Source organism: Triturus cristatus, chromosome 11, assembly GCF_964204655.1.
Source record: "Triturus cristatus chromosome 11, aTriCri1.1, whole genome shotgun sequence".
Taxonomy (NCBI): domain Eukaryota; kingdom Metazoa; phylum Chordata; class Amphibia; order Caudata; family Salamandridae; genus Triturus; species Triturus cristatus.
Window position 1 is genome coordinate 120186099 of NC_140594.1, and position 13164 is coordinate 120199262.

The following is a 13164-nucleotide window of genomic DNA, read 5'->3' on the forward strand; positions in this document are numbered from 1 at the left end:
TGTGGGTGGGGCTCTGTTGCTTCTTCTGTGGTGGGCGCATGTCCATTTTGAAATCCTGGGTGTCCAGTGGGCTTTCCACCCCCTCTGGGACAGACATGGGTCAAATCTCCCCAATCTGAATCCCGGGAAAGCAGAAAGACTTTGTCCCCTTTGGGTTGGGGGCATGGCACTATGCCACAATGGGGTGCCCCCACCACATTTATGTCTAAACTGTGGTGTCTGGTGGATTTTTCACCATCCAGGGGGATGAGACTGGAGGCTAACTCCCATACTGGCCACCGGGAGCTGGGGAGTGGTAGAAAGTGTTCTGCTCTTGAGTAGGGAACACAGGCCTTTGCCCAAAAGGCCACTCCCCCTCCCAGAAAATAAGAAATCCATGGTGTTTAATGGGCTTTCTATCCCTTCAAGGGGGCAGATTGGGGGCAAATCCTCCAAACTGCCTCCCAAGTGTGGATAAAAAGACTTTCTTTCCCTTGGGTGTGGGTGAGCGCTGGTCCTTGCTCAAGGGGCTTCTCCCCCTCTTGCAATAATAAGTCCCTGGTGTCTAGTGGGGCGAATGCCTGATTGGGGATCTACAAGGGAAAGACAGTGCTGGAAAGGGGAGATGAACCCCCAGGACTCTCCAAGGCCATAATGGGTGGTCCTATTCCTGACAACTCTCTGGGTGCAGATCGTGCTTCTACAGGGCAATGTGAGACATAAATATGAGAATCTTGGTGGACAATAAGAAGCACAATTGTAGGTCAAATGAATGTGGAAGAGATGTCTGATCCTTATATAGTCTAAGCTCGCCAAGGTCCCAAAGAACTGATAACAGATGTTGTTATTTCCACACTATTATGTTATCTTCTGAAGGATGCAAGGATGAGTCTGTGTGATGAGATTCAAAGGTATAACATGTAGCGTACTCGCTGTACTTTTTAACCCGGTAAAAAGGGATCATTTGGGAAAAAGGCCACTACTTCTACTTTAAATTGCATGACATTGTACTCAAATAGGTCAAATTAACAGCAACCAACATGTAGCAGCAACCTACCCTCTTTACACCTCCAATTCCTCACCATACACCAATTTTTGCAATCAGTCTCTTATGAACACCTCTGATATTCTTACAACTCTTTCGTTATCACTGAATGGCAATGCACCAATAATACATTCAAAGTAAATAGGTTTTGCAATAAATATTGTGCTACTGGGAATTGTAATATTATTATTTCATCTCATTTCTCTATTTCATATTATGCTGTACATTGATTTCTCAGGAAACAATCATATACCATGGGAATAAATGCATTTTTATCTGTATATGTGCGCCAGGTTCACACGTATGTATATCTATGGTAGTGACTAAAAGCACTAAGACAATGACCACCAAATTACTACTGCTTTTATGTTTTTATGCCTTTAATTTGTAGGAATAGGCACTTATTTCTGTTGAAGAACAGACAAGACCCTTTTTCTTTGTTGTGCGCAGGTAGACACAAACGTTCGTACATTTCCCCATATGAAAAAAGGAGATGATTGTGTGGTTGCTCAGTTTCAAAGCAACAAAAGGACATGACAAACTGCAGTGTCATCTTGGCACATGGATGGCGCTTTTCATATTATCATAGTCACATGTATACTCGCTGGCTCCTTTCATTTCACTTTTAATGCACACTGGAGGGTGACCAGTTCAGCTTACGCAGTTGGCGTTTGCATCCTTGGTGGGCGGTGATCACCATGTCAGTCTTTGGCTCATTTCTGTCTGATGACGAAGGCTCCTGGCATTTCATCAGACATCGCAAGTCGAACAGAAGCAACTGCTGATCAACAGCAGCCACAGATGGAGCAGAAGCAACTACTGCACTCGAAGGAGTAATGGCATGGTTCACATGTTGTTCTACTCAAGTTCATTGCACTTTATTTCCACTGAGCTAGCACACAATCCATCAGGGAGCACTTGCATGCATCCTGTCCAGGCAGGTAGTCCAGAAGGAATACAGACGGTTGTCTTTGTTATTGCAAAAGTCTGTAAAGTCTTTTAGTAGCCGGTCAGCAAACTTCTCATCTCCAGTGGCACTGGAGCGCCATGTTTTGGTAAGCATGGTGTTGCAAGCCCAGTTGTAGCCAATTCGTTCTTCACCGAACATGTTCTGGTTGGTGGAGCTGGTGGAATTTCGACGCCTACGCTGCTGTCCAGAGGTATACTTGCGCTTCGAGTACGGCAGCTGCAGAAACACCGTCCCTGAGAGAAGAAAGACACAGAGAATTGACAGATAAAATGCACTAGTAGCAGGATACAATGGTCTGATCATAAAAACACAAGGGCATGGTTTTAAAAAAATAGTCATCTAACAATTCACACACAACGCATCTCACAGCAACACCTATACTTCTTAAACAGCTTAGATATTGAGGATTCCTGAAACTGGCAGTCTTGGAACCTGTGCGGCAGGGAGAAGCCCAAGTGAGATTACCATGGTCTCTCACCTCCGGCTTATGTGAGAAGCATCATCTCTTGCCTGGGTGGACCCACAGACCGAAGCTATATCTTTCTTATCCATCCCAAACTATTTCACTCTAGAGCAATTTCCAACCAATTGACACATACGTTCCTGGGGCATCTGGAACTCATTATGGATTAAATATTACCCTTGGTGACTTTCAAAGCTGCCTCCACCAATAGGATCCTTCCCTGTCGTGCAGGTAGACAATAAAGACAGTAAACTAGGGCTGGTTGTTTAAAGCTTATTCTTATGGGTGGCTCCCTGTTACTCCTGGGTGGACTCCTCAGAGCTCACACTACGGCTGGTTGTATTGCCCATTCTACTAAGCTTGTTCCCCCAACTCCAAGAGGATCTAGAGTTCATAAATCATGACTGGATGGGTGCTGTCTTTTCTTGCGTGGTTCTCATCGGCCACTCTTGGGCTCTTCATAGTGATGCATCGAGCCTTTGGGGTGGCTGTGAGGCCTTAGACTTCAGTGTCCAGCTCTCGGCCTACTTCACCCTAGGAGGTTCCCTTATATACCGACCCCATGCCCAGCGGGTGCCTTTCTACAATCATGGGGGGATGCAGTGACTGAGGGAGCACTGCGGTTCTCTCATTATTTGGTCCTTGGGGACGTAAACCTCCACCTCGACCAACCTGAGGCGGGCGATTCCGCTGTTTTCCTCGACTCTCTACACATGGTTCAACTCTCCCAAAGGGTTAGGCACCCCACTCATCTAGGGGGTCACACCTTAGACCCGATTTGTATGAATTTTCCTATCTTGGTTGCCAAGCCCTTGCCTGTTTCCTGGTTGGACCACTTCCCTATTTTCTTTTCCTGGGAAGTCACGCGGCCCTCACGACCGACATTGATTATGCTACTTATCAGTATGCATCTGTTCTTGGCATGTAGGGCTGCTGACATTCATATCTGTGCATAGATCGCCGCCTAGTGTTGGGTCCGGATGATTGCACATTGTTGTCCTGGAAGAGTCTTCGAAGTATCACGAGATAGGTGGCTCCTCCCCTGGACTACAGTGCGCATGGGCATCCTCTCCAGCCTTAGATTGTTTTTCGCCATTGTGGCAGTGATGGAGTAGATATAGGAAGTGATGACCATGCTATACAGAAATTCTGAGTGCTGCAGCCGCGACAGGCGCCGGGGAGGAGGGTGGGCGATATGAATGTCAGCAGCCCTACATGCCAAGAACAGATGCATACTGGTAAGTAGCATAATCAGTTCGAGGCATGTGGGCTGCTGAATTCATATCTGTGCATAGAATATATAGCAGTACCTCCCCTAGCGGCGGCTACCTGTGCCAGCTGCAGCAGTCTGGAAAAGAGTTTTGAGAACAGCCTGTCCTACAGCTGCCTGCTGTCTTGAGTGTACATCTACGCAGTAGTGTTTGGTAAATGTATGTATAGTGGACCATGTGGCTGTTCTACAAATTTTGTGTAAAGAGATGTTTCTTAGGAAAGCCATGGATGCCCCTAACTTTCGTGTTGAGTGGGCTCGTGGGGGAACCGTTAATGTGCGTTTAGCTTTGTGATAGCAAATCTGAATGCATTTAACGATCCATCTGGCTATTCCTGCTTTGGAAATGGCGTTGCCCTTGTGTTGTGGAGAGAAAGCAACGAAGAGTTATTTAGTTTTTCTAAAATCCTTTGTCCTGTCAATATAGTACATGAGAGCCCGCTTTACATCTAGTGTATGGAGCATTCTTTCCGCGACATTTTGCGGATTTTGGAAGAAAACGGGCAGTTCGATAGTTTGGTTAATGTGGAACTGTGATATGACTTTGGGCATGAACTTGGGGTTGGTGCGTAGGACAACCCTGTTTGCGTGGACCTGAATGAATGGCTCCTGAATGGTTAGTGCCTGGAGCTCACTAACTCTCCTTAAGGAAGTGATGGCCACTAGGAAAGCCAATTTCCGGGTGAGGAATTGAATCTCACATGAATGGAGAGGTTCAAAGGGCGGACCCATTAGTCTGGTGAGGACCAAGTTGAGGTTCCACACCGGTGCTGGTGGGTGTCTTGGGGGAATTACTCGTTTGAGTCCCTCTAAGAACGCTTTAACGGCAGGTACTTTGAATAAGGAGAGGTGCTGCCTGTTTTGGAGGTAGGCTGCTATCGCGGTCAAATGGATGCGTATTGAGTTGTATGCTAGATTACAGCGGTACAGGTGTAAGAGGTAGCATATGATGTTTTGAATAGACGCGTCCAGTGGGTTAATGTCATTGTTGTTGCAGTAAATGACAAACCTTTTCCATTTGGCCGCATAGCAGGCTCTAGTAGTGGGCCTCCTGGCTTCTTTGATGATAGTCATACAGTCAGGTGGTAAGTTTAGGTAGCCAAACTCTAAGACCTCAGGAGCCAGATCGCCAGGTTCAGCTGTTGGGGATCTGGGTGCTGAATCTCGCCATGGTTCTGCGTTAAAAGCGCTGGTTTTATCCGCAGTCTTTGATGAGGCACCACGGAGAGTTCCAGAAAGGTGGTGTACCATGGCTGGCGTGCCCACGTTGGAGCAACTAGGATGAGGGTGAGCGAGCGTTGCCTCAGTTTGCGCGCCACCAGCGGTATTAATGGTGCTGGGGGAAAAGCGTACGCAAATTTGCCGGACCAGTTCATCCATATCGCATTGCCCTGCGACTGTGGGTGTGGGAACCTGGCGGCAAAGCTTTGGCATTTTGCGTTTTCTCTTGTGGCGAATAGGTCTATCTCTGGATGACCCCATTGCTGGAAGTACGGTTGGAGAACTGATGGGTGTATCTCCCACTCGTGCATCTGGTGGCTGTGTCTGCTGAGCAGATCCGCCATCTGGTTGTCCTTGCCCGGGAGGTGTTCCGCCATGAGGAACATGTTCCTCTGAATGGCCCACTTCCACATGCTCTGAGCCAGATGAGACAACTGTGGAGAGTGTTCCTCCCTGCTTTTGTATGTAGTACATGGCAGTTATGTTGTCCGTCCGGATCAACACAACCTTGTTGCACAAGTGTACTTTGAATGCCTTCATGGCTAGGAAGATTGCCATCAGTTCCAGAAGGTTGATGTGCATCTTCTTTTGTTGTGTTGTCCATAGTCCTTGCACTGTGTAATTGAGCACATGCGCTCCCCATCCCTGGAGAGACGCGTCCGCTGTCAGTATGATTTGTGGAACAGGCTCTTGGAACGGTCGGCCCTTGCAAAGGTTTTGTGTATTCCACCAATGCAGAGAGTTGTATGCCCGACCGCTTACCAACACTAGGTCTTTTAGTTGCCCGTGAGCCTGATTCCATTAACGTGCCAAGCACTCCTGAAGCGGGCGCATATGTAGTCTCGCGTGCGGGACTATGAAAATGCAGGAGGCCATCATGCCTATCAACTGCATGAACACTCGCGCAGGAAGGGAGTGTTGAGGTTTGAATTTTAAAATCAGCAGTTGCATGCTGTTGATTCTCACTAGAGTAGGTTGAGCTGTGGCAGCCAGAGTGTTGATTGTGGCGCCTAAGTATTGTTGCACGTGGGCAGGTTGGAGATGTGATTTCGAGTAATTTAGTGAGAATCCCAGATCGTGAAGAAGGTGAATGGTGTGGGACATGTGGGCGGCACATTGTTGTGCTGACTTGGCTTGAACTAGCCAGTCGTCCAGATAAGGGAAGACATGAATGTTTTGTCTTCGCAGATGTGCGGCCACTGTCGCCAGGCACTTGGTAAAGACCCTGGGTGCTGTTGTTACTCCGAAGGGGAGAACTTTGAACTGATAGTGATTCCCTTGAATAGTGAACCTGAGGTATTTCCTGTGTGAAGGGTGTATGGGTATGTGGAAGTATGCATCCTTCAGGTCTAGCGTGGCTAGGAAATCCCCCTGACTGAGTAGTGGGAGAACCTGCTGGAGGGTGAGCATATGGAAATGCTCTGACAGAATATATAGGTTTAGGGGTCGCAGGTCTAGAATAGGTCTGAGCGAGCCGTCCTTTTTTGGGATTAAGAAGTACAGAGAGTACACCCCTGTTCCCTGCTGGTTGATGGGCACTACTTCTATTGCCCCCTTTGCGAGCATAGCAAGCACTTCTTGCTGGAGTAAATCTAAGTGCTCGGCTGACATAGGACGGTGCTTTGGTGGTATGTTGGGTGGAGTGGAAGTTAGTTCTAGACAGTACCCGTGCTGGATGATGTCCCTGACCCACCTGTCCGTGGTGATGTTCTTCCACGCGGACAGGAACAGCTGGAGTCGTCCCCCGACAGGTGTTATGTGGTCGGGGGGTAAGGAGAGGGCGTCACTGTTTGTTTTTTGGAGAGGACCTGGTGTTGCCATAGCCACGTCCCCTGCCTTTGGTGCTGGATCCACCATATCCACCCCTGTTGTTTTTGTCATAGGTGCTTTGTGTGCCACTTTTAGCATACTGCTGTTGTGACCCCTGACCCCTTGTTGCTCCCCTATTTCCGGTGCGACGAAAGGAGCCACTACGAAATTGCTGCGTCTGCAGAGCCCCCATTGATTTCGCAGTGTCAGTGTCTTTCTTTATTTTTTCTAGGGTAGTGTCAACGTCTGGGCCAAATAAGAATTCTGAGTTAACTGGTAAGTTCAGGATACTGTTTTGGATCTCGGGTTTGAAACCTGAGATGCGTAACCAGGCATGGCGTCGTAGCATGACGCTTGTGTTTATTGCCCTAGCTGCTGTGTCAGCTGCGTCAAGGGCGCATTTTATGGATGCATTAGTGAGGAGTTGTCCTTCTCTGATGAGTAGCTCCGCTGACTCTTTATACTCATCTGGTAGATGTTGGAGCAGTGATTCTAGCGTGTCGTAATGTGACCTGTCATAACGTGCCAGGAGTGCCTGTGTATTGGCAATGCGCAGGATGTTCGCTGCTTGCGCTGCAATGCGTTTGCCCGATGTTTCTAGTACTTTTGACTACTTGTCTGGGGGAGGAGCATCACCAGTCGTTTGTGAGTGGGCTCTCTTGCGAGCATTGGCAACCACCATGGAGTCTAATGGCAACTGACCCCTAATGTATTTAGGGTCACCGGGTGCAGGCTTGTACTTTTTTTCAATCCTGGGATTTAACACCCGTGCTCTTGTGGTGTCCTTGAAAATGTCTTTGGCAGGTTTGAGAACCCCTTTTAACATGGGCAGAGTTTTGACAGTTCTTTCTGAAGATGCGAAAGTGTCAAGCAGGAAGTCTTCCTCAATGGCATCAGAATGGAGTTCCACCCCATGATGAGCAGCAGCCCGTTCGATGAGGGCATTAAAGGCAGCTGTGTCCTCTGTAGGAGACGTTTTTACGTTATAGAGTTGCGCATCTTGGGTATGTGGCGCGACACTTTGGTCTGTGGCGTCATCCCATGCCTGATCCGGGTCTTGTAGGTGCTCATCAGGATCTACGTCCCCAGGGTAGATGGTATCCTCCCCGCCATAGTCCTGTATTGCGTCCGATTCGGAAGGGGTAGGAGAAAAGGACTGCGGATCTGGATGGAAGGGTTGGAAGTGTTCCTGGAGCACTGGTTCTTGCTCCGCTGGCAGTTTGCGTTTAAGAGGGATTTTGTAGGGCTCCTCTTCCCTAACTGGCGTTATTTTGCGCTTGTGGAGCATTAATCTGCCAGTGTCGGCGTCGATAAATTGTGGCCCCGAAGAGTCTTGTTCTGTAAGGCCAGAGGTGGTGGACTGTGTGTGGAGGACACGTGTCCGAATTTGAAATAGTTTCGGTGCCGATGCCGGTGGCAACCCAAACGTAATGTTGGTTGGCTCCGAGTGCACTTTACAGGGTTTGGTTGTGTCGGGACCCGAGATAGAGTGGAGGGTTGCCCGGTCACGGATGCGTTGCAAAGATGCGGAGACCTGCTGCACAGTGAACGCAGATGGTGGTTTGCTGGGCACCTTAGTAGTAGGCGTCGAGGCCAGCCCCGACTTTTTTGTAGGAAGGTGCTCGCTGGTCTGAAGGGATGTATCGACATTCGACGTAGTCGTGGACTTAGTCGGCGCCGTCGCGCTAGACGTTGACGTAGCTGGGGCGGCCATTTTAACTACGGAGGTTATGGCCTTCGATGTCGGCCCCCAAGGTTTCGGTGCCTTGCGGTGCCCGAGGGCTTGCCTTTTCTGGGTGTCAACCGCATCCGCTGCGGTGAGCTCGGCACCGAAGTCTCTTTGTACGCGGTCGGAGCCGACGACTTTTTTCGGCGTCGGAGCAGTGGGTGGTTTCGACGCCTTCGATCCGACCACCACCAGTTTCACTTTCGTTTTCGAAGGGACTGGAGCGATGGATGGTTTTGGGTTTAAAAACCCGGTCGTCTTCGGTAATATTGGCTCTTGCAAAGTGTTCGAGGCCGGACCGGAAGGCGGGGCCGAAGAACCATGTGTTTGATCTTGGGGAAGGCCCGAAGGCGATCCCTCGACCGGAGCCTGATGACGACGTACTGTTTCGGCCTCCGTTTCGACGGATTGGCCTAGCTCCTCAGGAGAGCTGTCTTCTTCGGCCCCGTAGGCCTTGTCGTAGTCTCCTACCTCATCGACGGTTTCTTCACGTCGAAAGATCACTTCATCGTCGTCGTCCGATCGGGAATCATGTTCTGAAGCGGGGCTAGAGACTACTTCTTCCACGCTCTCGGCGTCCTCGTCCTCGGTGCTGAATATGTTGGTGGGAGCAGGCGCTGCTTGCTGCGCCTCCAGCCTCGCTGCCCGTCGATTCCGCAGAGTCTTCTTAGATCGGAATCGTGCACAGGCCATGCATTTCGATTCGTCGTGATCCGACGAGAGACATTTATTGCAGACTGGGTGGACGTCGATATGAGGGTACTTCGCGTGGCATAACGGACACCGCTTGAATGGAGTCCTCGATTCCATCGTCGATCGAGCTTCGATGTTCGGACCAAACCGGTCTGAAAGTTGGAAGAAGGTGCGGAGCACTAAAGCTAGTAGTCGACACCGAACGGTAACTGTACCGACGAAAACTAAAGGCCTTTTGGCCTAAAACTGAATATTCCTAAGTTGAGCTAAGATAGCACATCCGAACCCAATGGCGGAAAAAAACAATCTAAGGATGGAGAGGATGCCCATGCGCACTGTAGTCCAGGGAAGGAGCCACCTATCTCGTGATACTTCGAAGACTCTTCCAGGACAACAATGTGCAATCATCCGGACCCAACACTAGGCGGCGATCTATGCACAGATATGAATTCAGCAGCCCACATGCCTCGAACGTAGCTTGCGCCGTCCGACTTACAGTAGAATTGATCCTTCACAATCCATTAGCTCGCTGGTCGCCTCCCGGCCCCTCTCCGTGAAAATCTTGAGGGTAATGTGTCCCGGTTCTCCGACTGGATTGCGGATTCGGTATCTGCCCTATCCGCTTCGCGTCCAGCCAAACTGTCAAGAGATTCTCCTTCCAAACCCTGGTTCACGCTCGAGCTGAAGGTTTTAAAACATGACTGCAAAGTGTTGGAGAGGGCCTGGCGCTCCAGTGGTTACTGCGGTAAAGCTAAACTCACTCTTAGAGCTAAACAAAAAAGCTATTATGCTGCCATTGTGGTCGCGAAAGGCCAATATTATACGTCACGCATTGACCTTGCCAATAATAACTCAAAGGAATATTCGCAATTGTGCAAAGCTTTATGGCCCCCACTGCTCAGTCTTATGCCACACCGGCGTCAGAGTCTTGGTGTAACACTCTTTCCAAGTTTTTCTTGCATAAAATACGTAGCATTCAAGACACTTTCATGGCCCCTATCAGTGGGCAGGCTGTTGTCGTTTTGGAACTGCTGGGGGCTGCCCGGGTCAAGTTGTTTTCTACCTTTATGCCTATTGATCTCGCCTGCTCACTTAAAATTCTTAAGGGCCTCAAGTCAGCTCTCCAAATGACCCCTGCGCTGCTAGACTCCTGGCTGTCGCTGCACATGCTATCAATCCCGAAGTTAATGCATTGGTTAACATGTCTCTCCGGGAGGCCGTGGTCCCAGCATCCTGGAAGCAGGCGCTAATTCTTCAGCTTCTTAAGAAGCCCTCTCTTGACCAGCAGCTCCCCGGTAACTATCGTCCCATCTCACTCCTGCCTAGCTTGGCTAAGGTTTGTGAAAAGGTGGTTACTAACCAACTTACTAATCATGTTGAGGCTTTGGGGCTCTTGCATCCGTCACAATCTGGCTTCCGGCCTCTGCATAGCACCGAGTCGGCATTGCTGGAGGTGGCGGAAGCAATCCGGGAGTGTCTGGACGCGGGTGGGAGAGCGTCTCTTGTTATGTTAGACCTCTCTGCGGCGTTCGACACGGTGCCCCACTCCTTACTCCTTGATCGCCTCTCGTTGATTGGGGTGTCTGGTGCTATGTTGGATCAGATCTTTCTTGGAGGGCTGCTCTCAGCAGGTCTGGCTTCCTCTGTTTTCCTCGGAGCCCCAGCAGGTGGACACTTGTGTCCCACAGGGGTCATCCCTCAGTCCCCTCCTTTTCAACATCTATATTACTCCCCTGGTCTTTCTAGCGGAATCATTAGGGGCTAAGGTGATGGCCTACGCTGACGACACTCAGCTTTTGTTCACTTGGGGCAGGGACGATGACTGCCTTTCCTCTGTGTTTCAGTGGCTTGCTCAGGCGCAACTGAAATGCAATGTGGAGAAGTCCGAGGTCCTTCTTTATGGTCCGTTTACGGCCAACTTTAGAGAAAGATTATGGCCCCCTGGCTTCCCCCTGCCTAGCGCAGAGAGAAAGGTCGCAAAGAATCTGGGTGTCTGGTTCAATGAAAATTTGAACTTTTCGACACAGATTATGAAGCTGGCAGGGCCCTGCTTTGGCACCTTGAAGGCACTGAGGAAATTTCTTCCTCTTATCCCTAGATCTGCCAACGAAACGGTGGTCCGAGCTTTGATCTTGTCCCGTTTGGACTATGCGAATGCACTCTTCGTGGGTATCCCTGGCTACCTCCTAAGAAATTGCAAGTAGTCCAAAACTCGGCAGCCAGACTCCTTCTGGGTCTGTCAAATAGGAGTAGTGTGCGTGCACACCTGCACTCCCTGCATTGGCTCCCAGTGGAGTCTCGGATTAAATTCAAAATGCTGACCATTGTTCACAAGGCCCTTTATGGTCTTGGTCCCCTCTACCTACAAAAGAGGTTTGCTTTTTACATACCAGCGAGACAGCTGCGTTCCTCCTCTCAGCTTTTGATGCAGAGCCCTAGATTCAACCGCCAAAGGGTGCGCGGTTGCTCTTTTGTCAGGTCAGCTGCTATAGCCTGGAACCTTCTGCCGCTGACATTGCGTGGCCTTCAGGATCCTACAACCTTTAAGAAAAAACGAAAACCCTTCTCTTTTAGCCTCTTCTAGATTTTTGCTTCCTTTTCCATTGCTCGTGCCGGTACACTCTTCGGAGTAGCCGTGCGCGCTATAAATAAATACAACATAACATAACACTCCTTAGGCCACATACCATGTCTAATGAGATCACGTCCATTCCTATTGGTTGTTCCTCCACCACACTTGGATGAACCCCTCAGAGTATATAGATTCCTTGCTGCTCCTGGGTGGTCTCTTCAGGCACACCATGGCTGGTTGTAGCCAGCCCTTTTCTGAGGGTTTCTCCTCTTCTAACCCTAAATAGAACTTCAGAACACATCCCATGGCCATAGAGAAACTGCCCATTCTTATGAGTTACTCCTCAGCTGCTCCTGGGTGGACCTCTCAGAGCATAGACTGTGGGTGGTTATGTTAGACCTTCTGAGGCTTTTGCTCCATGCGACTTCTGCATGGACGCTTAGACCATAAACCAATGCAGGCTGTTTACCACCCATTCTTGTGGGTTGCTCCGGCCCTCCGCCTGGGTTAACTTCTCGGACTTCATGGCATTGAAAGTAGCGTAACACCCATTTTTATGGGTTGCTCCTTAGCCACACCTGAGTGGACTTCACCGAGCATATGTTATGGTTATATCAGGTCTATTCCTTTGGGCTGTTCCCTGTCTCTTCTGGGTGAACTATCAGAGCACATACCATGGCTGGTTCTTTAATGCTCATTCATGTGGGTTGCTCCTCTGCTGTTTGTAGATGAACTCCACAGAGTAGATTGTACAGTCAAGAGATAAGGGAATTATACATCAGATAAGGACCACATTATGTAGCAAGAAAAGGTAAATTATGATACATTTTGTCGCTTTAACACATACTGATAAAAAGGATCCAAAAACCAAGCAATCTACATAGGTGTCTCAAGCAATAAAAAGTATACAGATTCACCAAATGCTACTGAAAATATATTTGACTAACACTGCCTGGAAGTTCAGAAACCCTGTTTTATTAACTGCACCCTATTTACTCCAAAGGTAAAATATTATGTGTTACGAGATTTGGGCACTTTCTCTGACTAGGTCAGCATTGCAGCTACACTCATCAAAAAAGAAGCATATATGTGTACACTTCTTGTAAGAACAGACATGCCTATTTTATTCAGTTTATTCCAGTTATCTATTAGAAATGGTCTTCAGTTGGGGTTTACTCTAAGTCTAGTTCTATGCATTCAGAAACACCCCATTCTATGTAAAATGAGCCCTGCTGTATAGTTTTCTAAATTACATTTATTATTACTTATTTGTTTAGCAGATTTCTATACCGCATGGTCATCCAAGGTATAGATAAGCTTCATAGGTTAACAAAGAAGGCAAATCAAGGTCTTACACAGAACTGATTAATATGGTTAAGTAATCAGTGTTGTAAAAATAGTGATTTTCTCTGCCTA

The 13164-nt window shown here is 48.7% G+C and overlaps 1 protein-coding gene across 11 annotated transcripts in view; it reads right to left on the reverse strand.

Annotated features, from left to right (window-relative positions):
- Positions 1-1386: 1386 nt before the first annotated feature.
- Positions 1387-13164, reverse strand: part of DEPDC5 (DEP domain containing 5, GATOR1 subcomplex subunit) — a 628116-nt gene continuing 616338 nt past the window's right edge. For all 11 annotated transcript variants that reach the window (XM_085634591.1, XM_085634584.1, XM_085634590.1 and 8 more), the window contains one exon: positions 1387-2227. In XM_085634591.1, the coding sequence (XP_085490717.1) occupies positions 1932-2227 (296 nt within the window). In that variant the 3' untranslated portion in view covers positions 1387-1931. The remainder of the gene's footprint in view (positions 2228-13164) is intronic.